This window comes from Giraffa tippelskirchi, chromosome 3 (assembly GCF_054371585.1).
Source record: "Giraffa tippelskirchi isolate mGirTip1 chromosome 3, T2T-mGirTip1v1.2.pri, whole genome shotgun sequence".
Lineage (NCBI taxonomy): Eukaryota > Metazoa > Chordata > Mammalia > Artiodactyla > Giraffidae > Giraffa > Giraffa tippelskirchi.
In genome coordinates this window covers 123,475,722-123,502,289 of record NC_137277.1, presented here as the reverse complement: position 1 = coordinate 123,502,289, position 26,568 = coordinate 123,475,722, and the positions used below count along the sequence as shown (strand labels likewise).

Genomic DNA, 26,568 nt, shown 5'->3' with positions numbered 1-26,568 from the left:
ACCGTTCCTTCCTTCTGGGTTCTGAAGTAGAGGAAATAGTAGAAGCCAGATGAAGATTACCAGCTTTATTAGAGTAAGCTGGGTTGGAAGATGGACCTTGAGTGTAAGACTTCTGACCCATCCTAAATGGAAATCTACACAGCTGCCTGGGTGTTGGCCAAGATGCCATGGGCAGACTCTGCTGGGTAAAGAAGCCCCATCTCTTTAACTCCTGGAGGCAGGGAAAGGGGGAGTGCACCCCCACCCCGAAGCAGGAAACCCAGCAGTCCACCCCATCCTCCCCACTGAGATGCTGTCCTTCCTGCCCCAGAAGGTCTGTGAGCACTGATGATAGAGTAGTTTTAGTCCCCTCTGTGGTTCTTACTCGGAAATGGAACATACATTCTGCGTGAAAATGTGTCCAGAGGAAGTAAAGCGTCCTCCTTTTATAAGCCGTTTGATTTGTTGTTAAATTCATATACAAGAAATTGGGCTGTTTCCTGTCTGGTTTTGTTGCTAGGACTGGTAATTAGATTGCTTTCTGGTTTTGAATAGACATTGGGTCCCCACCCCAAATGTGTACTAATAAGACTAATTTTGAAATTGATTTTGTTGACTAATCATACATTTTTCTCATATAATGAGCCTATTGTGTGTAACAGCCTAAAGAGGCAAAAGGTAATTTGTCATTAATCATTTTGCACATGAACAAAGATGGTATCAAAATGAATGAACTTCATAAACTAATATCTTGCTTCAAAAATGAAATAGACATTAAGAAATATTTAGAAAGTTCCTAAAGTATGTGTGCTTGTGTGTATGTGTGTAAGAGAATGAAAGATGGTTAAAGAGCTCATTTGTTACAAAAGATTGGGCTAAGTCGATCTAGAACAGTGGTTGGATGAAGTCATCCTTCAAATAGAGTTTCTTTCAGAAAGAACTTTAGTCATCCTTCAAAAATAGTTTCTTTCGGCAAAACAGTGAAAGGCTTACAGTGGCCATAAAGTCAGTTATGTGTCCTGGAAAATACCAGAATTAGAGGCCTTTCTAGAAACTTAAATATTGGTTCACATCATCTTAGGCAAAATTAAGCATCCTCTGATAAGGATGGTTACCTGAGTTGAAGACTGTTTCACTTTGAAGTCATCTGGGACAATAGAATTGTTAAGCAAGTTTTCTAAACTGAGTGCTTCAGCGATTATAACACAAAAACCCAGTAACCTCCTTTCCCCTGATGATATCTAACTTTGAGCAGCACAGAGTATATGTTGGGTTGCTGCATAGAATGATTCGCTGTGTAGAGTTATTTGCTGTATCAGAGTTAATGTTGGAAGACATGGATGCAAACCATGTCTTGTATTTTAGCAAAATGAATCAAAATCCTGCAGATGTCATTCTCGTTGAATGAATGCATCTTACAGTAACTAAGTCTATAAGATAACTGGTTTTCCTGAAATGCCTCCAGTTTATTCAAAAGTAATTTGTTGTTGTTTAGTCGCTAAGTCGTGTTTAACTCTTTTGTGACCCTATGGACTGTAGCCCGCCAGGCTCCTCTGTCCATGGGATCTCCCAGGCAAGAATACTGGAGTGGGTTGCCATTTCATTCTCCAGGGGATCTTCCCGACCCAGGGGTTAAACCTGCATCTCCTGCATTGGCAGGCGGATTCTTTACAACTGAACCACCAGGGAAACCCCATTCAAAAGTAGTACCAAATCATTCATTTCTTTGCACATTAAAAAAGAATTATGCTGTTTTCTCCACCATCCCCCACTGGAAATTAGCATCTGAGAGGCTCTCATTCTTAGTATCCTGGATGAGATAAAAAGCAATGCATCTCAAACTTTAATGTGCAAATGCCTGTACATCTCATTTTAAATGCCAGTTCCAATTCAGTTGCTCTGGGATTGGGCCTGAGATTTCTAGCAATCTAGCAGCTCATCTCAGTGCTGCTAGTCCACAAGTCAGACAAGGTTATAGAGGTACTGGTTACTAGAGGCGTTGATAGACATTGAGGTCATTATTTTAGCCTCAGATAGTCTCTCATCTTTGGAGCCAAATGCCAAGGAAAGATTAATAAAAGCCCTAACAGTCCAACATTCTTTTTCAACATGTCCTTCCACGGCACAGAGGTCTAACAGGGCCCTGTAGTCGACTAGCCCTTCCTGAAAGGCTGCCTCCTTGGGCAGGGTGCCTTGGGCATTGACCTGAGAAGATCAGCGTGTAATTCCTGAAGGAGAAAACCAGAGGGCCTTGCATATAGACTGTCTAGTAAACAGCACACCTGCATCTGTACAGAGAAGAGGGTTTATCTTTGTAAATACTGGGTAGACCATGTTTTGGATCCCACTAGATAGGATCCATAGACTTGATAGGAAGGATATCTTTCCAAAGATGTAATGGTTATCACATCTGCCTGTATATTAAATAAAAATACCCTTGCTTGGGTAACATCTCAGACCAAGTTAACCAGAATCTTTAGGTATGAGACCTGGGCATCTTTTTTCTTTTCTTTTTTTTTTTTTTCTCTTAAGGAGCCCAGGTGATTATTGGGCTTCCCAGGTGGCTCAATGGTAAAGAATCTGCCTGCTCATGCAGAAGACACAGGAGATGTGTGTTCGATCCCTGGGTCAGGAAGATTCCCCTGGAGGAGGAAATGGTAACTATTCTTGCTGGGAAATTCCATGGACAGTGGAGCCTGGCAAGCTACTGTCCATGGAGTTGCAAAGAGTCAGACATGACTGAGTGACCGAACACACATGCAGGTGATTCTTAAATGCATCAGGGTTGAAAGGCCTGGATTTAGGCAGTTCTTAACTTGGAGGGCAGGGAACTCTCCTGAGATGCATCATTTAACTTGAGATAATTCATCATTTGTGTAATCCTGTAACTTGTGACCAGATATTTGTAGTTATTGGGAGAGCTGACCTTGGTTTATAAATTAAGGGACAAGTAAGCTTATCATCCAGTGTCGGATGGTTAAATTCTTCTTTAAGAACATTTAGCCTTGGGGCATTTATGACCCAGGATCTGCCAGAGCCCAGGACTCAGTGCTTCGTGGAGATTTGCTATAACCCCATTTTAGAAGTGGTGGGAAATTCATTAAACTGTTTATGTTTGATAAGCCTCTGACTGGCCACTTCCAATGGTATGTGCATGTTTGCGTGTGTGTGCACTCATCGTCTCACTCACCAGCTAGTTGTTTTTTTTTTAAGAAAAAGAGCTTTTAACTTACTGATCTTTATCAGATCCAGTGCTCAGAGAACTGTGCTGTTTCTGCAGGCACTGCAGCTAGAACACTTGTGGTCCAGCACTCAGCCTGTGCTCCACCCAGGTGGAGGAGTAGGGTTCGGGGTGATCGGTTTATAGGGTTCTGGGAGCACTTGTTGAATAATGAGCTTTATCTTGAGGCATTGTCCTACTTTCTGGAAGTAATTTTGATGATCTTTGTGACTCTGGTTTTCCGGGGTCATCGAGGGCCTGTTGTCATTTGTAGATGTTTTCTACATATAGAGAGTTACCAGAAATCTGATCCTCAGGGGGGAAAAAGTACATTTCATACTTTTAAAATTCCTTTGTGGCTTTATTGTCCTTTGGCTCTGAGTGGAAGCGAATATTTGAGTGTTTCATCCAACGTTGAGGAGACCTACCTAACAGATTTACACACTATGTGATCTTCTCACAGACCATTCCTTTTTCCTTCCTGGAGAGTCATTATCGACCTGACATAATGTGTGTTCATGGTTTCCTGGGCTGGAAGCCAGATGACAATCCTTTTCTATTTAAGGCTGTCTGATGTAGCATCAGAGATTGTCTTTTCAAAGGCTTCTTCCCTGTGCCTTGATTTGTAGACTTGGATCTTTTTGGAGTGGAGCCTCCATGCCATGTACTAATTAGTAAATGGGGGCATGGCCAGCCCAGGCATGAGCTCCTTGGAAGGTACCAGGAGAGCACTGGGACTGAAGGATATGGACGAAAATGAGACTCATCTGTCAGTCAGCTTGGGACAGCATCAGGAATCAGCCCTACCCCTGCTCTGCCCTGTCCGTCTGTGGCCTCTAGTCTTAGCTCAGGGCTCTGAGCCTGCGCATCTTCAGGGCTGGTGACTGCCTCCTGAGTTCACTTGGTTTGCTTCTCCTTGCTCTTCGATCTAGTCCTACAGCCTCACCTTCCCTGAGCCTCATCTAGTGGGGTGGGTGATGTCCTGCAGTGGTTATCAACCTGGGTGCTTTTATCCTTTAGGTAACATTTGACATTGTCAGGAGGCACTTTTGATTGTCACAGTTGGGGGTGGCAGGTTCTAAAGGCACCTATCTAAAGGTGTCTAGTAGCTAGAGGACGGGATGCTGTCAAATTCCTATAATACACAGGACAGCCCCTTATAACAAAGAATGATCTGGCCTCAAATGTCTGTTGTACCAAGGATGGAGACACCTTGGATTAAATGGGCTTATTTCATTTTTCAGGGACCCATGCTTTTTGTTGTGGCTTAGTAGATGTTTTCCGAATTCTTGGACTTGCTGTGGTTTCCTTTTTTGTTGTTGTTGATGATGGGAAATTCTGTCAACTGTGAATAACCTGTGAGCCTGGTAAATGAAACTTACAGAGCAAAGATATTATCTGACCCAGAAGTGACAGCTTCCTCCGCACTCCTTTGTCACCTTTCCTTTTTGTCCACCTGCCCGTAATGTGCAAGCCTTCTGCCCAAGAGGGAAAGTCAGAACACAGTCATCCTGTGCCTTTCCAAGTGTCTTCCTTGCCTCTCTGCTCCCCCTAGTGGAGATGGCCGCATACACCAGGGAAGAGTTAGCGGTGGAAGTGAGGAAGGGATGGAATAGAGAGGGTGGGAAGGAGGGCCTGTTCTGGATAGAGTCATTAGCTTTATTACAGTATTTGAAAACTTATTTATTAATGCCAGTTATGGAGCTCCGAACTACGCTTAGTCAACAGTGTAACTGCAAGGCAGATCTTCCCTCAAGTAGGCATGGCTGGCCGTTTCCCTTCCGTCTGTCCACATGCAGAATGTGAGTGCCGCCTGATAAATGCAAACCGGGCACAGGTCTGTCTTGGTTTGATCACTTCAAGTGTAAAAGGCATGGGTCATATAAAACTTAAACATCAGAACCACCCCCAGCCCCCGCCCCCACAGCAAAGGTGTGTTGTTTTAGCCGGTGTCTTTGGTTAGTGACTCAAAATAAGACTTGTTTAGCCGGTTCTAAAGAGAACAGGCTGTTTTCACCTCGAATGTGTTTTTCCTGTTTATAGAGGGCTAGAATGTGTCAGAGGACCCAGTCAAGAAGGTGGGCGAGGAGGGCCCTGTCTGTACATGTTCCAGCAGCACCTCCAACACTATTGGTTCCTGGGCTCCTTTGCTCCACGAATTGGGAGGCAAGCTCGTGGTTAGCACAGCTGTCAAGGACTCACACCTCAGACTGGGGGCAGCTGGTGAGTGGGCCCTGGGACTGGCTTCAGGTTGGTGGCACTGAACCGTGCAGGCAGTGAGCATCTAGCTTTGGGGCATCTTCCTAGGAATTTGGACTTACTTGGGAGGAAAAAAATTGTTTTGCTTGTCCTTCCCTCCTGCTCAGCTTCTCCTTTTAACAACAGAAGATACCATATTTAGAGCAAGACTCCCACCCCAGGCCATCTGCCTGCCTTGCACCAGTAATTCCATGCATGTGTTTTTCTTCCTTTCATCTGCTGATTCTTCCAGCTCCTCGAGCTCGGTGCAGCATCACAGTAGACTCAGGTCCTTACTGTCACTGGACTGTGATTTCTGGTTGGTGTTTCATTTGGTAAGTTTCTTCCACTTTGAGTTTTCTGCAGGCAGCTGGGAGATACAGCTTGGTGTGGTGCAGATCAAATGGGATCAGGAAGCTTGAGTTTTGGTTTGATTCTGACTCTCATTGGAAAACAGAATGTATTCTGGACCTCAGTGTCCTCCTCTGTGAATGAAGAGTTTGTACTTGGTTATTATCTTCCTAAGCAAGATCTCACGTAGTATCCCAGTCTGCATACAGCTATTTTATACGCTTTAATTTATCCTACTTCCTTTTAAAGTGGATGACCAGGCCAGTGAGCTACTCTGGAGAGTCAGAATTAGTGAGATGGTGTGCACTCATGTCTAGTTATCACACAGTTGATTTCCGTGCTGTATTTTGGCAGCAGAATAGTGGAAGTCCAGATTCACCCTGATAGCAAATGGTAATGGCTACTATTTTTTAATACCAGGCACTCTAAGTTGCTATTAATATAAATTCGTACAGAGGCTGGAAAGAGAAGTGGTAGGGAATTGTTTTACAGTTGAGTCATTAGCATTCTCTAAAGACTGTTATTATTGCTTGTAATGAAGAATGATCAGCCAAAATGTCTCTGAAACATACAATTTATGATGGACCCACCCTTATCTGGCATTTAATCCGGGTCTCATAGTGTTTGCTATCATGCAATCTTACATGAGTAGATATGAGGACCTGAATTTTATAAAACAAATAAGCAAAAAAGACCACTGCCAAGCATTAGTTTTCCTACCAAATTAGCATAGGAATTTTTTAAACTCCACATACAGGAGTATGTGGAAGTTTTGTTGAGAATCTATAGTATAAAACTTTTCCTAACCAAATTTTTTAATGGAAGAAATGTTACGCTAAGGAAGACAAAATTCAAATGAAAACATTTGTGGAACCTCAGAAATGTCTCTGGGGACCCTAAAGTCCTTTGGAACACAGTTTGAAGACCAGTAACTAGGATCAGCCACCCCCTATTCGTCTAGTTTACGAGTGTGTTCTGTGGTTCTACAACTTTCCCCATTTTACTTATGCAGAACCTGAGACAGACTTGTCTACAATCCCACAGTGCTAATGGGTGGGACCAGCTGTGGATTTCCAGGCCCTAGATGCAGGAGTTCTTTCAGTTCCCCTTCATCACCCTTCTGATGTCCTGGGATCATCTTGGATACCCAATGATGGAACCAACAGCCTCTACCTAAGTTCCCTCCAAACTTGTTTCCCCTCCCATCCCTTGTCTTGGACATCTTTTTGCTCCCAAAGTCACTGCCCCTTCTAGAATTATTTTCTGAAGCTTTTGTCCCTTTTTTTTCTTTTTGTACCCATCTACCACCACATCCTCTTTAGTTTAACCCTCATCTAGTCAAGGACGTAATAATCATTCACTGCTATGTGACAGATCTTAGGGTTAAAAACTCCCAACAGGTGAGGTTAACGTTTATTCTCAGAGTGTCCAGCTTCTTTGTGGTTCACCCCAGGCGGTGGTCCCAGAGGTCACTACTCATTTGTGTTTTGTCATCCCTGTCATCCCATTCTTTCATCTGGCACACACATAATGACCATCCCCAATGTGCAAGACAGTCCCATTCCTGGCACTTCCTGTCTCCAGGGAGCTTACAGACCCTATAGGGGAAACGAAAGAAAAGATTATCCAACAGAGAAGTAGTTAAAAAGCTCTTTAGAAGGAGCACAAACTTCTGGGGGATGCTCCAGGGATCCAGGGAAGGTTTTAGGCAGGATATGGGGTTCATTTGTGAGATAGTGATGGGATTTCCAAGGCAGCATGGATGAGTATAGTGGACTCAGGATTTGTGTGTGTGTGTGTGTTTTAATAGTTTAATGTATTTCAGTAGCAAACTTAAAAACATGTACTTGCACGTAGGACAACTCAGAAAAGTATAGTGAATGAATGGAATCTACTGTATGATAAAAATGCTACAAATACCATTTAGTTGCAGTCAACAAGAAATTTACCTGTTTTTAAAAAAATCCAAATGCTGACATTTTCTAGAAAAATTTAACAGGTTTATTTATATTGTTGTCAAGTTGAACTGCTGAAACTGGTTCACTGAAACATTTTGACTTGCATTAATGCTGTACATCCCCACATTTATATTAGAAATTTATACAAATGAAAGTGGAAAAATTGCCGATACTGATTCCCCACCCCCACCCCATTTTTCACTTACAGTTATGTACTTAGGTATCTTTTGACCCCCATGGGGGGGAAATATTTTAACATTCAGTACTACCAGTAATAGGAAGAAGAGACTTTTTCTTACATGTTTTTCATCATAGTGTATTCTTAAGCAGGATCTCCAGGGATGTGGTGTGGTAGCTGGATATTTTTTGGCATGATTGTTATACATTTGGTGTAGATAGCATCCAGGTTGATGTCTTTTAAAAGGCAGCAGGTCTTGCTTGCCACCTGCAAAGCACCAGTAGCTGCAGTCTGGAAGCGCAGATCTCTTTTGCAGTCCTGAGCAATTTCTAGCACCAGATACAAGAACGAAAGTTTGCGAATCAACTAGGCCTGTAATAGTGAGGTTTCTCTACCCCTCTAGTAGAGGGTACACTCTTGTGAGCGACTTGCATAGCCAGTTCCTTCTTTGATGCTTTACCATGGGTGGATTTCCTGGCAGTCTGTGTAGAGACCTCTTTACTTACCCTCTTCTGCCTCTGGAGCTTGGCAAGCTAGAGGGTGCACTGGCTTTGGAGAGCCAAAGAGTGATGGTGGCGTGGCAGCAGCCTCTGTGAACACAAATAGGATTTCTTGAATATTACTGTGGAGGGGGAGGCGAGAGGTAGGCCATGATGGTTGCCATCCGAAGACAGGTGGGAAGATCAGGTGACCCCTAATAGGACAGCAGATTTGTGGGAATGACTAAGTTCAGGCAGTGCTGCCCACATGCATGTGGTACCTACAGGCTGTGTCAGGACTGTCCTGTGGGCCTGAGGAAAAGTTGAGATCTCCATGACTGGGGCTGGTATTGCTCCTGAAGGGATAGGCATTTCTATCTTCATCCATCCTCCAAAGACACGGGTCCTGATGTGACAAATGGTCTCCTACTAATGTCGGATGGGCCTTTGAAGGAGCTTCCTCACTGCTGCTTCAGTCTGGTTCTGACCCCTGTACAACAGGGCTGATTTTGAGAGTTTCTTCAAGTGTGTCGAGAAAATGGCATCTGGCAGGCAAAGCAGGCCTCTCCTTGAAGAGTGATTGATCCAGAGCTGAGAAGGGTTAGCGGTGTCTGGTAAACGGGTGGCAAATTTCTTTGCAAAACTTCCTTCTGTTGCAGGGCCTGTGGTCAGCCCTTAGTAAGGGTCCAGCCTTATTTTGACTGTGGAAGTAGGGGAAGGGGTGGGTCCTGACTGGGGCCACAGTGCACCTGTGAGTCTCCTCTGCCTGTCTTCAGTTCAGCTCTCCCTCCTACCCCACCTTTGGAGGTGGGCTTGCTTGCTTTTTGTTTTTTGGAAAAAGTTTTATTAAGATATGTTTAACATATCATACAATTTTCCCATTTAAAGTATACAATTCAGCGTTTTTAGTATATCCACAGAATTGTGCATCCATCACCACAATCCATTTTAGAACATTTTCATTACCCCCCCCAGAATAAACCCTGCAAGACTTAGTTGTCACCTCCTAATTCCCCCCTCCCCTCAGAACCCTAAGTAACTACTGTGCCTATTCTAGACAATTCATATAAATGGAATCACATAATATGTGGTATTTTGTGACTGCCTTTTTTCACTTAGAATTTCCGGGGATCATCCATGTTGTAGCATGTCTCAGTGCTTCATCTCTTTTTATTGCTCAATAGAACAAATTTGCCCCAGTTTGATCATCCATTTGTCTTGATGACCATTTGGGTTTCATTCTTTGTCTATTTTGAATAATGTTGCTGTGAAAGTTCATGATAAGTTTTTGTATAGACACATGCTTTCATTTCTCTCAGGAGAATTCCTAGGGGCGGAGTTAGCTGGGTCATCTGATAACTCTGCTTAGTCATTTGAGTAAGTGCCAGTTTTCCACGTCGGCTACACCATTGTACAGTCCCGCCCACAGGATATAAGGGTTCTCCTTTTCCTACATCCTCACCAACATTTGTTCTTATTTGCCTTGTTTGATTAGAGCCATCCTGATGGAGGGGAATTGATATTTCATTGTGCTTCTGATTTGCATTTCCCTAAAGGCTAGTAATTTTGAGTATCTTTTCATATACTTTTATTTTTTAAATTAAGATGTATTTCCTTGCCAAACGTGATCTTTGATACCATTTCAAAAGGGAAACCATATTTCAGCATGTTGATGAGTGGATGGGAAAGGAGGAAGTGATCACTGTTCTTTTAGGAAGTGACTTTACCATGTCTGGGTTTTCAGACAGTCTTTTTGCCCCTGGCATGTATCACCTGGGTGGGTCCTCACTCTCCCCAAAGCCAAGGCAGAGAAGCACCACCTACTATTGGGTCCTTGCTCAGTTCTTGGGCCTGCTCTTTCCTTTGCTTAAACTTTGCAGCCTTGAGTAGCTCCTTCAGGGGTTCATTGGGGGAAGCAAAGCAGGGCTTCTTGTATGAAAGCTGACAGGTAATTCCTGTCTGCTTTGGGGGCTCTCCTAAAATAGCAAAAGAAAATTACCAGAGGCTGTCTTTCTTGGTAAGCATCTTGTTTGCTTGCTCTGGGAAAATCCCTTTAGCCCTGGGGTGACATCGGCTAACTGGCATGGCTTATTGAAAAGGAAGTGCAGCCATTTCCTGGGGGGCTGGCGTCTGAAGCCTCAGGCCTTGAGGATGGGAGGCCTGTCTTGTCCCTGTTCAGACCCTGGAGCCTGATGGCTGCATGTGCTCAGTGCATCCTTGTAGCGGTGAATGCAGGTGTCTCTCCGCTGGCCCACGTGAGAAGGGGCTGAGTGAAGTGCCACCGAGCCTGGGGAACCAGCTCATCCAGTCTGTAGGGATTTTATTGGTTCCCTGGCAGCGTCATTCTCTGAGAACACAAGTGGGGAGTCTCTTAAAGGTGTCATGGTGGCTGCTGCTAAGTCGCTTCTGCTGCTGCTGCTGCTGCTGCTACTGCTAAGTCGCTTCAGTCATGTCCGACTCTGTGCGACCCTATAGACGGCAGCCCACCAGGCTCCCCTGTCCTTGGGATTCTCCAGGCAAGAACACTGGAGTGGGTTGCCATTTCCTTCTCCAAAGCATGAAAGTGAAGAGTGAAAGTGAAGTCGCTCAGTCGTGCCCGACTCCCAGTGACCCCATGGACCACAGCCCCTCAGGCTCCCCTGTCCCTGGGATTCTTCAGGCAAGAGCACTGGAGTGGGTTTCCGTTACCTTCTCCAAGGTGTCATGGATCCCATACAGAAACTGGTAAACAGTTGAGGTAGACAGTGTTTTACAACTTCAGAGTAGGAGGGAGCATCATACCCTGGAGGGAGGGGGAAGAGTCCGAAGCAGATGGGAATGGAGCTGGGTGAGGAGGGGGAGACAGGCTTGCTTTGGATGATCCGCGTGATGTGGGGCAGGGTCAGCCAGATATGGGGAGCAGCTTGAGGGAAGACAGGGAGACCCTGGGGGTTAAGAGGCTAGCAGACTGGCAAATGTGGAGGGTGTGGTGGGCCAGAGGAACTTACGGGATGAGAAGAGGGAGATAATACCACACAGACTGGCAGTGCCGTGGTGCGGCATTGTGAGGGCATCTGCCTGCATTCAAGCCTCTCAGACTTGAGCGGGCGTCAGAATTGCCTATTGAAGCACAGGTTGCTGGGTCCACCTCTCCTCCCACTTTCTGGCCGCCTTCAGTTGCTGATTCAGTAGGTCTGGAGTGGGGCCTGAGAATTTGGTTTTTTCACTGATGCTCCTGCCGCTGCTGAGTTGGGGACCACACTCTGGGAACCACTGTCTCAGAATTCAGCAGTTGGTAAACTTTTTCTGTTAAGGGCCAAGAGTGAATGTTCTAGGCTTTTGAACTGCGTACGATTTCAGTCACATATTCTTCATTGCTTTTCACAACCCTTTAAGCTTGTTCGGACCATTCTTGGCCATAATAGGTTGGCAGGGGAGAGGGAAGGCAGGGCCTGCTTTGGTGACTCCTGGGCTGGCTGGCCGTAGATTCTCTTCTCTGCCACGTAGCTGACTGACCTTTGTCAAGGTAATCTCCCATGTTGTTGTTTTTTCATCTATAAAACAGACATAACATTAATAGTTCTTACTGTATAGGACTCTTTTAAGAATTCAATGAGCTAAGGCATAAAAAACATCTATCACAGTGCCTGGGACATCACTAGAATTTATTTATCATTTACTATCAGTATCAGTAGAGGTATTACCAGCTACTGATGATGGTTGACAGGCGAGGAAAGGAGAGAGGAAAACGAGCACAGATCTGGTTCATTATAGACCCTGAAAGCTAATTGTTCCAGGGTCCCCTATCATTTCTTCTTATGCTGCTCAGGAAGAGGAATCCTTTGACCCACAACATAGGCACACTCAGAATACATCCTGGGTCAGTCCCTTGAAGGAGGGGATGCTCAGCCTCTGCTTTCACATGCCTAAAGAATGGTGCCATTTGTGAGCTGGCTGGTTTATGAGCCCAGGACTCTCAGAAGGGGTCCCGCTTGTGCCATTGCAATGCGTTTGTAACCCATGGTTCAGCCTCATTTGTTGGAAAAGCTTGATTCAGGACCACAGTGCAGCCTGTGCTGATACCAGATAGCATCTGGCTGCATTGGTATTGAGAGGACGCCTTGTAACCTCTCATTTTGCCCCATGCTGTGAGTAAAAATGAGAACCACAAAAAAGTAGGCTGTCATGTACCCCACGTTTCCTGTGCTGAAGTGTGCAAGTGAGAAGTACGGTGCAGCTTTCACTTGTGTAGCTGGCACGAAAAGATAGTCGGGTACCCCTTGCACAGCCTATCTGCGCCGCTGTCTGGGGAGAGGCCACCTGGTGGCCCTGAGACCTTCAGCTCAGCTCCAGACCCTGCTACTGAAAGCTGACCATGCTCAAATAATACCAGTTGTGGGGGGCCTCTCTCCTTTCCTTGTCTGATTACCCCCTAGGGGGCATCCACTTTCTGGCTCACCTCTCCAGCTGCGGGCTCTAATCCTTGCCAGAGCACAGAATCATGACTTGGTAAGTTCAAGTTTCAGAGGCACAGAAGTGCCTGCTGGTGATACGACTTCACCCTCCTCTTGGGTTTTTGCTGACATTCGGTGAAATATCCTTCCATCTCCTCCCCACCTTGCAAAACTTCCTGTTTTGAACTTGGTCCAGACTGGAACAGCCCTGCTACTACACCTGTGAACACGCGCAGACATATATTCCTCCCCTTCGTATTTGTACAGCTTTCTGTCGACCGGCCAGATTTCCCCTCTCGGCTTACAGATCCCAAATCATAACATGAGATAGGCTACCGGCAGATGAAGAAAAAAGGAAGTGCACCTTTCAGAGCTGTTTGAATGAAAACAAGGCTCTGGTTTATTTCGCCGTGTTTTGCCACGAGGACTCTGCTAACTTTCCCCCTTCTTCACAGCAGGATGGAAACAAGGCAAGGAAATCGACTGATGCAGGAGCCAGAGTGAGTCAAGGAAACCTGCAAGCCCAGCCAGTACCATGAGCTCGCGTCTCCCCTCTGCGCTGTAGGAGCCCGGGGCAGGCAAAGTCGGCAGAAAGCAATGGCTTTCTTCACTCCATGGAAGCTGTCCTCTCAGAAGCTGGGCTTCTTCCTTGTGACTTTTGGCTTTATTTGGGGTATGATGCTCTTGCATTTTACCATCCAGCAGCGAACTCAGCCCGAGAGCAGCTCCATGCTCCGGGAGCAGATCCTGGACCTCAGCAAGAGGTACATCAAGGCGCTGGCCGAAGAAAACAGGAACGTGGTGGATGGACCCTATGCGGGGGTCATGACAGCCTATGGTAAGTTCTGCACTGCTGGGGCGACTCCTTCCAATTCTGCTTTGCCTCTGAGGGACCCCAGAGGCTCTCACACTTGGTCATGGATTGAGTCTACCCCTTGCCACTCCCTTCCTGGCGACACATTGCACACAAAGGGACGCCTTGAGAAAGTTAAAGCAGTGCCCTTTGGGAGATTCTGACCTCTTATACACGCTGATGCTTAGTGCCCAGAGCAGTGGGGCTTCCCTCTTGGCGCTCTGTTGGTTGTATTTGCAGCTGGCTCCTCTTCGCTGGACACATGGCTAGATTGCATGATCTCATCTGGGAGGATGTTCAGGGAATGTAGAAAAATAGTCTCATTATTGTTCCCTAAACAAAACTTAATTAGGACGGGTAGGGGCGGTGTAAGGAGGGTGAGGAGGAATGTTCTAGGCCTGCCAGAAAACTCAGAGCCAAATGTGTGCCTCCCTCCGGCCAGTACGCACGTCATCAGAGCCTACGTGCTGGTCAGTAGCTTTAACCTTGGGCTTCCTCACAGTTTATGGCTCTCTCGTTTCTTGCTCTTGTCTCTGATTGCTCTCACTTTGAAAGAGAGCTTTTGGTACTCGTTGCTTTTTTTGTCAGGTGCTTGAAATCCTTTTTGAAATGAGGTTGAGTGAAAAGATATGCATTTGGAATATTATTTTTCTTTCGGCAAAAGTTAGGCTTAATATAGAAAAGTTGGAAGCTGTAGACAAACCAAAAAAAAAAGAACAAGATTAAGGAAAATCACATATAAATCTACTACTGTGGAAAATAACCACAATTAACATTTCAGTGTATATCTTTCTGATATATATGTATATGCACACACACACACAAATATATACAGACACAAAATATTTACCAAAGCACACACAAATACAATATGGGGGCTTCCCTCGTAGCTCAGTCGGTAAAGAATCTGCCTGCAATGCAGGAGACTAGGTTCAGTTCCTGGGTCAAGAAGATCCTCTGGAGAAGGAAGTGGCAACCCACTCCAGTATTCTTGCCTGGGGAATCCCATGGACAGAGGAGCCTGGCAGGCTACAGTCCAGGGGTTGCAAGAGTCAGACACGACTTAGCGACTAAACCACCACACACATACAAAACAAAAATTGCAAATGAAATTTGGATCAGACTGTGTTTTGGAGAATCCAAGTTGCAGCCCTCCCATGGTCACTGAATACTAGAGTGGACTTGGTTCGCAGTGGATGACCTTTGTGAAGTCGTGCAGTGACAGTTCTGGCCATTGAATGGACTTCAGTGGCCTCAAGGTTTGGAACCCGAGGTATAATATAAGTCAGATTAAAGGGTGGGGTTGGTGGAGGTGGGCAACATTGATGGACTACTTTAGCAACAGGTGTTGAACTTTGAGTTCAAACACAGGAGTTGTTGTTTAGTCACTGACTCATGTCCGACTCTTTTGAGACCCCATAGACTGTAGCCCTCCAGGCCCCTCTGTCCATGGGATTTCCCAGGCAAGAATACTGGAGTGGGCTGCCATTTCCTTCTCCAGGGGATCTTCCCAACCCAGGGATCGAATCCATGGAAGGATTCTATACCACTGAGCCACCTCAGAAATCATACTCAATTGTACATATACGTTTTCTTCTTTTTAAAAGAAATCCAAGAAATATGGTTACTTTTTAATTTTATGTGTGTGTGTATATATATATATATGTGTGTGTGTGTTTGTGTGTGTATTTTTTTTTTTGGTAAGGAGGAAATGGTTGTTTTTCACATACAATGGGGACTTTCTTTTTCAGTGCCCACTGTTTGAATGATCACACAATCTGCTTTTAATCCACTCTTTCAGAATTTGGCAATGTATGTTGGCACTGTTTTTTTTAATATGTCTAAAAGTCACCTTTCTTTGATCTGGTGGATCAAAAAAATGAGACTAGTTTGAGAGCTGATATTGAAAAACAACTAGGTAGTTTTTCGGAGGGTGCATTTTAAATTACATGTTGACTTGGATCTTCTGTATTAATACCAAAATATTATAGGTAAACTACCAGAAAAAGATAAATAAAGCAAATTGTCACCATGGGTGTTTCTATTGTGTTAGAAGTAAACGTCACGAGTAAAACAGATACTGCTTTCCAATTTCTGGTTTAGTGCATTCCATGTTACACATTTGGAGAAAAAGGGGTCTAGTCCTGTAGTAATTTCCTCCTGTTTCTCTGTCTCTCTCAAATCTTTATCATGGAAAGGAAGAACCACTTGAATGGCAAATACGTAGACTTTTTTTTTTTTCTAGTTGTTTGCAGCGACTCTATTTCTTGTGTACTGCTAAACATCTCATAGCGTGAGTTCCTCCACACTAAAGAGCAGTGATCTGGTCTTAGCTTTTCAGCCTCACAGAGACAGTAAATTTTTTTTAGAAAGTTATTGAAAACTTCAGAGTAGCCTAGTTAGAATATCAACCACCTTACATGTTTATAATCATAAGACTTTGGAGCTCAAAGAAACTACAGAAATTTATTTCAACTTTCTCCCTTTACAGAGGAATTTTAGCAGAATAATTCTGTTCCTCAGAAACAACAGAGAAACAACCAAATGGCAAGTCTAACCTGTTTTTCTCTTTCATCTGATCAACTCAATCTGCCAATCAGAGTGGTCCTTGGAGCTGAGTTTCAAGAATTTAATTGGACTGTGCATTTGTGCTTGAGGTTTGGGGATCATCATGAGATGAAATCTTACCAAGACACAGGCTCTCTTCTCAGCACTGTTGACATTTGGAGCAGGATAATTCTGTGCATGGTATATCTTGTAGGATACTTAGCAGCATCTCTGGTGTGTCTATCCACTAGCATCAAAAATATCTCCAGGCTTGGGGGGCAAAATTTCCCCTCTCTCCACCTTAGAGAACCACTGCACTAAGACTGAAAACAACAAACCCATCTAACAGCATCTTCTCATGGAAGTCCTTAAGCAGATAACTGAATTTTGTTATTTAAATTTTGCCAGCTTGGTTCTCCCTGGTTCTCATTTCTGGGCACCAACCACTGGGATTGAGCCCGATGGTATAATCCAGGCCCAGTCCTGGGAAGCTGGAGAGACCCTGTGAGGGTGTGTGCTTCCCCTGGCATCCATCACTAGCAGTCGTGGGCATGTCGGTAGCTGGGCAGCTCTGGTGGGTGAGGTTATATGTTGGATGGAGATACAGAGACTGCTGGATGTTCAGTGGTGTAGCTGGGCTGGAGGCGTGGGGATGAGGATGCATGGGCCATTGGTTTGCAGTGTTTTTCTGCCACAAATGCAGCCCATGTACAGAGCACCTCCTGGATGTCTGCTCTGGGACAGTGAAGAGCTGACCCTCAGTGGCTGAGACCCGTGTCTGGTTTGAATGAATCCAGTTACTAGACCACCTCCCCCTCAAAAAAAAAAAATCCCTTCCGTCCCTCATCCCATATTGGTATAATCAGAGGCTCTTAATGTGTTATAATGTGTAGCTGCAGCAGGTGTTTGAAGAATTGTAGTAGATGATTTGGGGGCTTCCTAGGTGTCACTAGTGATAAAGAATCTGCCTGCCAAAGCAGGAGACACAAGAGACGTGGGTTTAATCTCTGGGTCAGGAAAATCCCCTGGAGTAGGAAATGGCAACCCACTCCAGTGCTCTTGCCTGGAAATTTCCACGGACAGAGGAGCCCAATGGGCTACAGTCCATGGGGTCACAAAGAGTTGGACATGACTGAGCACACTCGCGCACAGTAGATGACTTTAGATTATTACTGACTTCTTAAAATTTCTGACTTGAGATGCTGGAGCAGAAGTATTCAGCAAACTATGACCTGTGGGTCACATTTGGAACTCTGCCTGTCTGTGTAAATAAAGTGTGACTGAAACACAAACACTGTCATTTGTTCATAACAACTAATAACAGACAAACATGACAATACCAGGATTTATTTCACATAACATCTAAAGTGTGCTGACTCTATCTTTCAGGAGGCTCCATAGTTCATTCTGAAATGCTCATCTGATCATATCCCTCCTTGTGTCAACAATCTCCCAGGACTCCCATGGCCTTGGGCCAGATCTTCTTGTTTTCATATGGCTTTGGAAGGGTTTGGAACCCATTATTCCATTGTTCTGTATTGTCTGTGGCTGTTTGGTGCGATAGTTGCAAAGCTGAGTAGTTGCTGCAGAGAGTACAAAGCCTAAGATGTTTACTCTCTGGTCCTTTGCCAAAAATGTTTGTCAGTCTCCAACAGGATTGCAGTTGGTTATTCATTTGACTAATCCTCAGACAACAGTAGAAGAATTTTCAAATGGTATCTCCTCCTCCCCCAACCCTGGCCTGGTGATACGAAAAGAGATTTCTGACTTTTTGGGATTTGGTCATTCAGGAGCAGTGCCTGGAAGATGTCCCTGGCAGCCTGTGTGGAACAGTTGGAGCACTCATCCCTGGGGTGTGGAGGGCATTTCTGAGTGCTCTCCTGTCACTGTGGAGAGGAGTGTGTAAAGCCAGTGCCATCCACAGCTCAGCCTCCAGTGTAACTCCCAGGTCCATGTGGCAGGGCCATGCCTGTCAGTGATTTCTCGGGAATTGCATCACAAATGGTGTCACTCGCACTAGTCAGTGCCGGGCTTGTTCTGAGGTGAACTGACGTCTCTCTCCAATGGCCTGACCCAAATTCTGATTCTCGGTGATCAACTCTTTCCTAACAGGCCAGGCATGGTCCATCCTGTTCTCAAAGGAATAAAAACCTGGGGTGATGAGACACACCTCTCCCAACCAAGGGATCCATCCTCACCTTATTAACCTTGACTCTTCTCACTTGATTCTCTGTGCACGGGGATGGTCTGACCTGGATAGGTCACCAGCTCAGGCTGCAGCAGTTGAGAGCCCAGCTTCTCAGCCAGCCCCCCACCAATATCCTGTTTCCGTGCTGCCTGCTTCCTCTTGGCCTCCAGGTCTGTACACATGCTCTGCCTAGTCTCCTGGTTCCCTGAACTCCTTGAGCCTAGGCTGTCCCCCAGAATGGCTGTTACCCTTCCAGCCTGCCACTCTGGACCATGTCTGTGCTGTGGGCTCGTATCTGTCAATGCCATCGAAGCTTCGTATGCACAGCTGGGAAAACAACCGTCAGGGTTCCTGCTCTCACGGAGGTTACAGTTACTTGGAGGGAGAAGTAATAAACAAGAGAATGACAGATAACAGTAAATTCCAGGAAGAAAAATGAGTAGAGTGGGATTTTTTTTTTTTAAAGTACTTGTGGAGCTGTTGATACTTTGGAGGAGAAGGTCAAAGAAGGCTTCTCCTGGGAGGTGTGTTTTAGCCCAAAGGATGCCAAGGAGCTACTGGGTGGGGTGAGAGTTGGAGATGGAGGCAGATCAGGCCAGGTAAGAAGCATGGTGTGTGCCAGGTCCTAAGGCTTTGGGCAAACTCTGGGAGATAGGGAAGGACAGGGAAGCCTGGCGTGCTGCAGTCCATGGGGTCGCAAATAGTCAGGCACGACTTAGCTACTGAACAACAGCAGCAGCAGGAAAGCCTCATGTGCGCTTCCAGGGCACAGCAGAGGCCACTGCTGCTAGAAGAAAGTGAGCATGGAGTAGCTTGGCTGGTGCTGATGTGGGAGAAGCAGGCAGAGGGTGTGGGTGCTTTGCAGGCTGTGGTCTAGGTGTGATGGGAGTGGTGGGGGTGAGATGGGTGGATGCCCTTCTGTAGAGCCCAGCCTGTCTTGCCCCTACCCTCTTGTCCACTGTCATTTCCACAGCGGGGCAGGGAGGTAAGGGGGAAGGGAGTTCTTTCTGTTTCCTTAGAGACGTGGGGGTGGAGAACTAGAGTGGAGTTTTGGTTGCTGGCCAGTGGGCAGTGGAGTGGTAGCAGCTTTGGGCTTCTGTGGCCCTCGTTGGCCTGGGGATGTCCATTTCCAAGACTAACACCATTTAGTGTTAGAAGGAAAAAAAAAAACGAACTTGGATTTCATTGGCTAGGCCTGTGAAGATTTGTTTATTTTTTTTAAATTTTTTCTTTTTGCCTCTGTTCCTCCAAATTTGATCAAGGGACGTTTTTGGAGGGCTGGGTGAAGTGGAAAAAACACCATTGCCAGGCAGAAATTCTCAGCCCTTGAGGGAAATTCATTCTTCTTGGAGTGAACCAGGTAGAGGGTAAAAAAAAGAAAAGAGAGATGGGCCATTTGGTTGTCTGAGGAGGCCCTGGTTACTCTACAGTGATATGGCTGTTACGATTCAAGAAAGGGCTCTGCTTTAAAAGCTTGGAACCTGAAAACGGGCCTCTCTGGGGCTTGGGGCTTTTCCAGGAGCCTGTGGTAGAGGCCTGGCCCACGCAGCATGCCCTTCTGAGCCAGGCCAAGTTCACGGACACGCCCGCCCAGTCCGGATGTCTGAGGAGGACCTTGGGTGTGTTTGGGACAGCTCTGTAATCAGAATCTGGGTCTCCAGGAGGAACTGGAGACTCTTTCTTATTTTCCCCTTGTCCTCAAGCCCTTTTCTTCACACCACACCACTGCTTCTGGTCCTGGCAGGAAGAAGGAACACAGGTGTTGAAGGGATTGGCCTCAGACTCAGATCCCGCCCTGAACTGTAGGTCCTTCACCTTCCCTGGGGGCCGTAGCTCCTCCCCTTTCCAGCTGTGTCCCTGGACTCTTTCAGTCAGAACTGCTCGGACCGAGCTCCTGGCCACCCTGAAGAGCTGTCCCCCCTGCTCATGCTGCCTCGTGGCACAGCCGTCTTCCAGGACCAGCTGTTCGGTGATGGCCGTGCATCTTCCTGCCTCTGAACCTCTGCATTTGCTCTTCCCTCCACCTGCATGCCTTTCCTCCACAGAGACGGCTCCCTCCTCTCCTTCCAGGCCCTTTCAGAAGCAGAGCCCCACCCTGCTTCCTTCTCATTCTTCATGGCACTTAAACCACGTGTCATGACACTGTCATGTCTTTGTTTATCATCACCTCTCTCCCCCCCCACTTAGATTGAAAGCTCTCAGAGAGCAGGGAGTTTTATCTCTTTTGTTTCCCACAGTGTTCTGAGGCCTCAGCACCTGCCTAGCACATAGTGGGACCCACGGGTGAATAGCAGCAGTGTCCCCTCCACCCTGACTCTGTGTAGTACAGCTCTAGCTGAGGCTAATTTGAAAATCACAATGACTCAGTCATGTTTTCAGTGAGACAGGAAATGAGAAGAGATTCCCTGTGGACTGGGTGTCCAGGCGCCTCCAAGTAGCTATTATGCAGGATCCGGACATGGGAACCATTGTGTATTCTGGAAGGCATTGGGAATGTGTTTATTTGTGGCTTGTGGAAGGATTCTTTACTAGATGTGTGACCTTGGGCAAGTCACTGATGTTTTAAAGACCTGCCTCGTCTTTTAAGAAACAGCCGATAAAATATCACTGACCTTATAGGCTTGCTGTAAGGATTACATGCGACCAAGCTTATCAAAGCACTTAGATTAGTAACATGTATTTGTTATGAGTTGCTGCTCACTCTGGCCTGCACGGACCTGCAGTAGCTACAAGCCAACCAGAATTGTCCATGTAGACCTGACGTTGTTTATTCACTTGAATGTGGGGCTTCGGGAGCTTGTTTATGCGGCCGTTCTTAGGGTTTACAGAGGACAGGACCCAACCAGACAAGAGAGGAAATACAGCTGTGGTCTGGAGGAAACAGGCTTGCCACTCCCTCCTAAACAAGACTGGCAAGGCGTGCCCACCAGGATCCCCGGGGCTGCTGTGACAACACAGATGCTGGGCTCCACCCCAGGGTTGAGACCCGCTGCTCTGGACTCTCTATGGAGAGTTTGGCTCTGCCTTGGGTCCCCTTTTAAAAGTGTGTTAGCGCCACTGAATGACTTTGGCATCTTAGAAACAGAATGTGTGATTATCATTGTCTTCCTATTCAAAGATAGATCTTTCTCTGATGGGTGTGGGATGAACCAGTGCAGCCTCTCTCTCTTTGTCTATGAAGTGGGCACCTTTGGAGCAGTTTCTGGGGTGGCTGGTGAGTGGGGAGGGCTATGCTGTGGCTCTTCTTTCCCGACAAGGAAGATGCCTTGGTGTCATTAGGGACTTTGGGTAACAGTGGACTTGATCTTTCAGAGCCTGTGGACTTTTCTATACCAATTGCTAAGTGGCTTGAGTCCTTTTCCATGCAGCTGGCAAAGTGTTAGGAAAAGGGAGACAGCAGTCCAAGAACTCCATCCTGGCTCTTTACAGAGTCTGTAAAGCACTAACTACCGTCCACAAGCCTAGATACGATCCGGTCTCAGATTGCGCTGCCTCAAAAATTCTTTGAAATCCTCATGACCCTCCCCACAGCACAGGAATAGCATTCACTTCTAGGTGCAAGGTCAAGTCACAGCATAATTGCCTACAGCTAACCCAGGAGAGCATGCAGTCAGTGATGCTGAGCCTCTGAAGCTGTTCGTCACTGTGTGGTAATTGTTCCCTTTGTGACCTGGTCTGGCTGCCTGTGACAACTGCAGGGTGAAGGGCGCATTGGTGAGTTTAGATGTGGGTAAGTTGTCCTCTGAATGGCTTGAAGAACTCAGATGAGATGGAGCTCCGTCAGTGACTGAGATGCTTCTCGGAAGGGTAGGGGGTGCCATGGAACCTGTGGCCAGTGTTTTGGAGTTCCGAGATAGAATACGTGGTTCTGACTGCATTTCCAGATAGCATTTCTTTTCTTTTCTTTTTTTTTTTTTTTCAGTATTGCCTTTTTTTTTAGGATTTCATACCTTCGTGATGGTCAGAGTGATATGAGCGTTGATAGAAAATTCAGAGCATCTGGAACATGAGGCTGATGAAAACCTGGGACCCTCCAGGTCGGCTTCTTTTTTCTTCAAATGTGAAAGGAAAAAAAAAAAATTCATTTTCAATTCCAGCAGCCATGTGAGTCACTATTTCAAAGCTGTTCAACACAAGATAAAAGATACTATTCCATAAAACACACAAGGGCAGAGATAGTCCCAAGTCCATCATTGCATTCTTACAAATAAAGAATAAGAAAGAAAATACTCCTTACCTCCAAACCCAGATAAATTTGATTTCTCTCTAGTCCTTTATTTAAATGCAGATAGATATGTGTATGCTCATTTTTTAAAATTGGGATATTTTATACAGAGCTTTTAAAACTCATCTTTGTAGTATTTCCTCATCCATTAGATCTTTTTAATGGCCATACACTTTTCCTTTTTCATCCAAACATTTCATTCAATAAACGTTTATTGAGTTCTTGGAGTCAATAGCTTGTGGCAATAAACAGAGATGACAGGACGGACCTACTCTCTGCCCTCCCCGGGTTCCAATCTAGTGATTTATTCCATCTTAGGAATAGATGGACATCATATAATGTAACCTTTTTGCTGGTGTTTGGGTAGTGTCCACAGCTTATCTGTAATAAATAATACTGTTCTCTTTTATAACTAACACTGCTTCGAATGTCCTTGTACATAATGAATGGACTGTATTTTGGTCAATGCTCTAACCGTATTATCTTTCTGTGGAAAGGTCACTTTCAAATTAATTTTCAAACATGTAACTGATGAAACTTGACATTCCTGGCAGTCAGTGGGAATGGGAGGTTGGGGTTAATTCATTTTTCATTAGCACCTTCCTTTCTCATTATCACCCTGTCTTTTGCTGGCTTCTCCAGAGCAGTGAATGAATCTGCTCTGTGGTCCTCTGGTTCAAGCTCTGCCCTTGAGGGTGGCCATGGTAGAGAGGGATTTGCGTTAGGAGCAAGCCCAGATGTAAATGATTTCTGGCAGTTCTGATGTAAGTCTTTGCTCATTGGACAGTTGGTTCTGTGCCAGTGAATCATGGCAGCTACACCTTAAATGTAGTTCTTGATTGTGGCTGGGCCCAGAATCCTTGATGTGTGGGTTGTGCAGGTTCCAATGGAGCGGCTTGAGGATGGGACCTGGCACCTCCGACTCCACAACTGAGCCTGATGGACTGCAGGCTGAAGAACCCCTTCTTGGGAAGCATGTCGCAGGGGAACGGGGTGGGGCCAGCACAGCCTTTCTTGACTGACTTGCCGATCTGGGCAGTCAGGGTTTATCACCCAGTCTCACAGCTTTAGCCAGTAGACCTATAAACTGATAGATCTTTTTCCACCAGCAGGACCCCCTTTCTTGAGTTTCCATCTCCTTGGACCCCAGCTATAGGGGAAGGTATAGCTGGCAGTGATAAATCCTTGACGGTTCTGCTCAAGGATATGAAAGCCTCTTCCGGCCTCTCTCACCATTACTGTCATGGCTTTCCAGAAATGAAAACTTACAGAGCTGCCAGGGCACCTGTTCTGAGATTTTGTTGATCTCACCCTTTATCAAAGAACTCCTGGCCTGATAGAAAGCAAAGCTTTCTTTTCCCAGAGGAACATTTAAAATGTTTTCACTTACTTTGATCTCATCTTTATCACGTTCAATAAGTTTTCAGAACACAGAATTGCAGTAGTAATGTTGGGATTAGATTTTTATTATTGAGGCTTTGAAGCACAAACAAAATTTTAAAAGTCTGTTAGTAATTGGAAATTGTAATCCTGCTGAGGATACAGTTTATGGCTATAATAACTATAAAACACAATGATAAATATGAAGATATTATACTGGAATTTGGAAGAATATTTTCACTTTCATTTCTTTATTAAACTATATGAAATTAGTCGTGAGTGTTCAATCTTATCAAATATATGGGTTAACATTAAGACCAAGAATGCATACAAAAATACTCTGTATTAAGTTTAAAATTGCAATAAAACTATTTAACAGTTCTTGCAAATTTAGCTGTGAAATACAAAGGTGAGAAACAATTGCATCACCTAGAAAGGTATCGTTTATTCAGCCTTATTTGTGGGAAAACTGTAGTTCATTTATTTGTTGGTTCATTCATTCACTTATGCACTTAGGTAACACACACTTACTGATTACTGTAATGTGCCAGGCACTGTGCCAGTTTGTAAGGACTCAGAGATGAACTTGGGATCATCTTTGCCCTTGTGTATTTTATTGACACAAGTATCTTTTATCTGGTGTTGGAGTGCCTCGAAATAGTGACTCAAATAGCTGCTTGAATTGAAAAATCAGCTTTTTTTTCCCCCCACATTGGGAGAGAAAACATGCCTACCCAGGTAAAGTGTCTAGAGAGGCCAAGGTTTTTAATAGCCTTGTATTCAATTCATGGGATTTAAGGGGGAAGATACAGAAAAACAAGTTCTTCATTATGTTTAAGTGTTGGATTGCTCACAGAACTGCCCCATCAGTGAGTCTTGAGGGGGGTTGCGGTATGATTTAACAGGGACACATGGCAGAAGCCCAGGACTTAATCCCTAGTAAGTGTGTTCAGAAGCAGCAGGTCAGAGATGCTTGCTGGTTGGCAGGTCCATAAGGTTCCTTAAGAAGCAGTACAGCATGGTGGGTAAGAACTGTTGGGTCTGGAACCAGGTTGCCTGGGTTTGGACCCCAGATCTGCAGTCACGTGGGACAAATTAGTTAACCTCTAGGTACTGTGGTTTACTCATCTGTATGATGGAGATGGGAATGGCAACATGTTTCTCATATTGTCTTGGTGGGACCAAATGAATTAATCCATGTAAAATGCTTACCCCAGTAACTAACACATGAGATTCAATAAATGGTGGTGCTGGTGCTGGTGGAGGAACAATAGTAGCAGTTTCATCAATATAGTGATAATAGCAGCAGTAGCAACCTTAGCAGTAGTAGTATTGGAGTGGAGTAATGATAGTGAACATCAGCATTCTTCTCATCATCATGAATTCCTTTATACCATGTCATAGAGTCACACAAGGTCCATCTGTGTAGGTGGGATCAACAAGAGATAGTAAGTCACATTTATTGATGGATTGTGTTTTAAGAATCGAGGAAGGATGTCTTCTTAATGCCGATGTGACAACAGTGTATTGTACCCAGGGTGTGTGTGCCACCAGTGACTATCACCCAAAGCTATGGGTTGGGAGACTCTCTCCAGTAGTCCTGCTGCCTTTTAACAAAAGGGCAAAAGGCTGAAAGGGGTTACCAGCTCTTGAGAGACCTGCAGCACGGGCTAGGCTTCTGTCAGCTCCCACCTTTCCTCATTGTACTTTCCATCATATTTGTAGTAGTGTCACCATGGAAGTCATACAGAATACAAGTTTAGTGACTGTCTTTTCACTCTTCATTCCTTCTCCCATAACCCTTCTGTCCAAGTTCTATCTTGACAGCTCCACAGAAGGGCAATGCGGAAGACAAGGGTTGGGAGAATGTGCTTAATTCAGTGTTTCTCGAATGGAGTGCAGTTGTACTCCCCAGAAGGGACATTGGCAATGTCTGAAGACATTTCTGGTTCACACAGGAGGATTGCTACTCTCATTTAGTGGCTAGAGTTCAGGGATGCTGCAGACACCTTACAGTACAGGATAGCCTCCTTCCTCCTGCTCCCCACCCTCCTGGCAAGCAAAGAATTATCTGGCCAAAGTGTCAATAGTGTAGAAACTGAGAAACCTGAATAAAGCCAGACTAGCAGACTGGGCCTCTGTGTCTGGCTAACTACAATTGCTGGTAAGAGTTAAATGCCCTTTTTATACGTGGATGCCTTGGTTGACAATTCAGGCTCTGGGCAAAGACGTTGAGATTGGGGGTTGGGGGAAGGGAGATGGATATCATTTATCTGAGGAGTGGTTTCTTTACAGTGAGCGCAGCCACCTCTGAGCGGCACCATGGCCCCCATCTGTGTGGCTAGCCTCTGGCAATCTTCAGAGCTCTGGAGAGGCAGTCAGTGCTTCAGAGTCAGTGTAAGACCAGAGCTGGTGGCTGACTCCTGCTGTCTGTGCCAGCTAATGATGTGTCAGGGACAGGCTGTGAGTCACACTGGTTGTGGGGCTGCAGCCCCCGAGGAGCGTGATCTCATGACCCTTTGGATAAAACGATAAAGCT

At 45.4% G+C, this 26,568-nt stretch overlaps 1 protein-coding gene and 1 long non-coding RNA gene across 8 annotated transcripts in view; one reads left to right on the top strand and one right to left on the bottom strand.

Annotated features, from left to right (window-relative positions):
• MGAT5 (alpha-1,6-mannosylglycoprotein 6-beta-N-acetylglucosaminyltransferase) overlaps positions 1–26,568 on the top strand; it is a 386,067-nt gene that overhangs the window by 140,176 nt on the left and 219,323 nt on the right. For 2 of the 7 annotated variants that reach the window (XM_081579245.1, XM_081579244.1), the window contains one exon: positions 13,295–13,674. In XM_081579245.1, coding sequence (XP_081435371.1) covers positions 13,434–13,674 — 241 coding nt within the window. In that variant the 5' untranslated portion in view covers positions 13,295–13,433. The other 5 variants (XM_081579247.1, XM_081579243.1, XM_081579250.1 and 2 more) reach the window with 4 other exon arrangements.
• LOC145541790 (uncharacterized) lies at positions 19,615–22,226 on the bottom strand. The gene is made up of 2 exons (XR_014079287.1): positions 21,037–22,226; positions 19,615–19,766 (listed from the first exon to the last, which is right to left on the bottom strand). It is a non-coding gene; the product is annotated as an uncharacterized LOC145541790 (long non-coding RNA).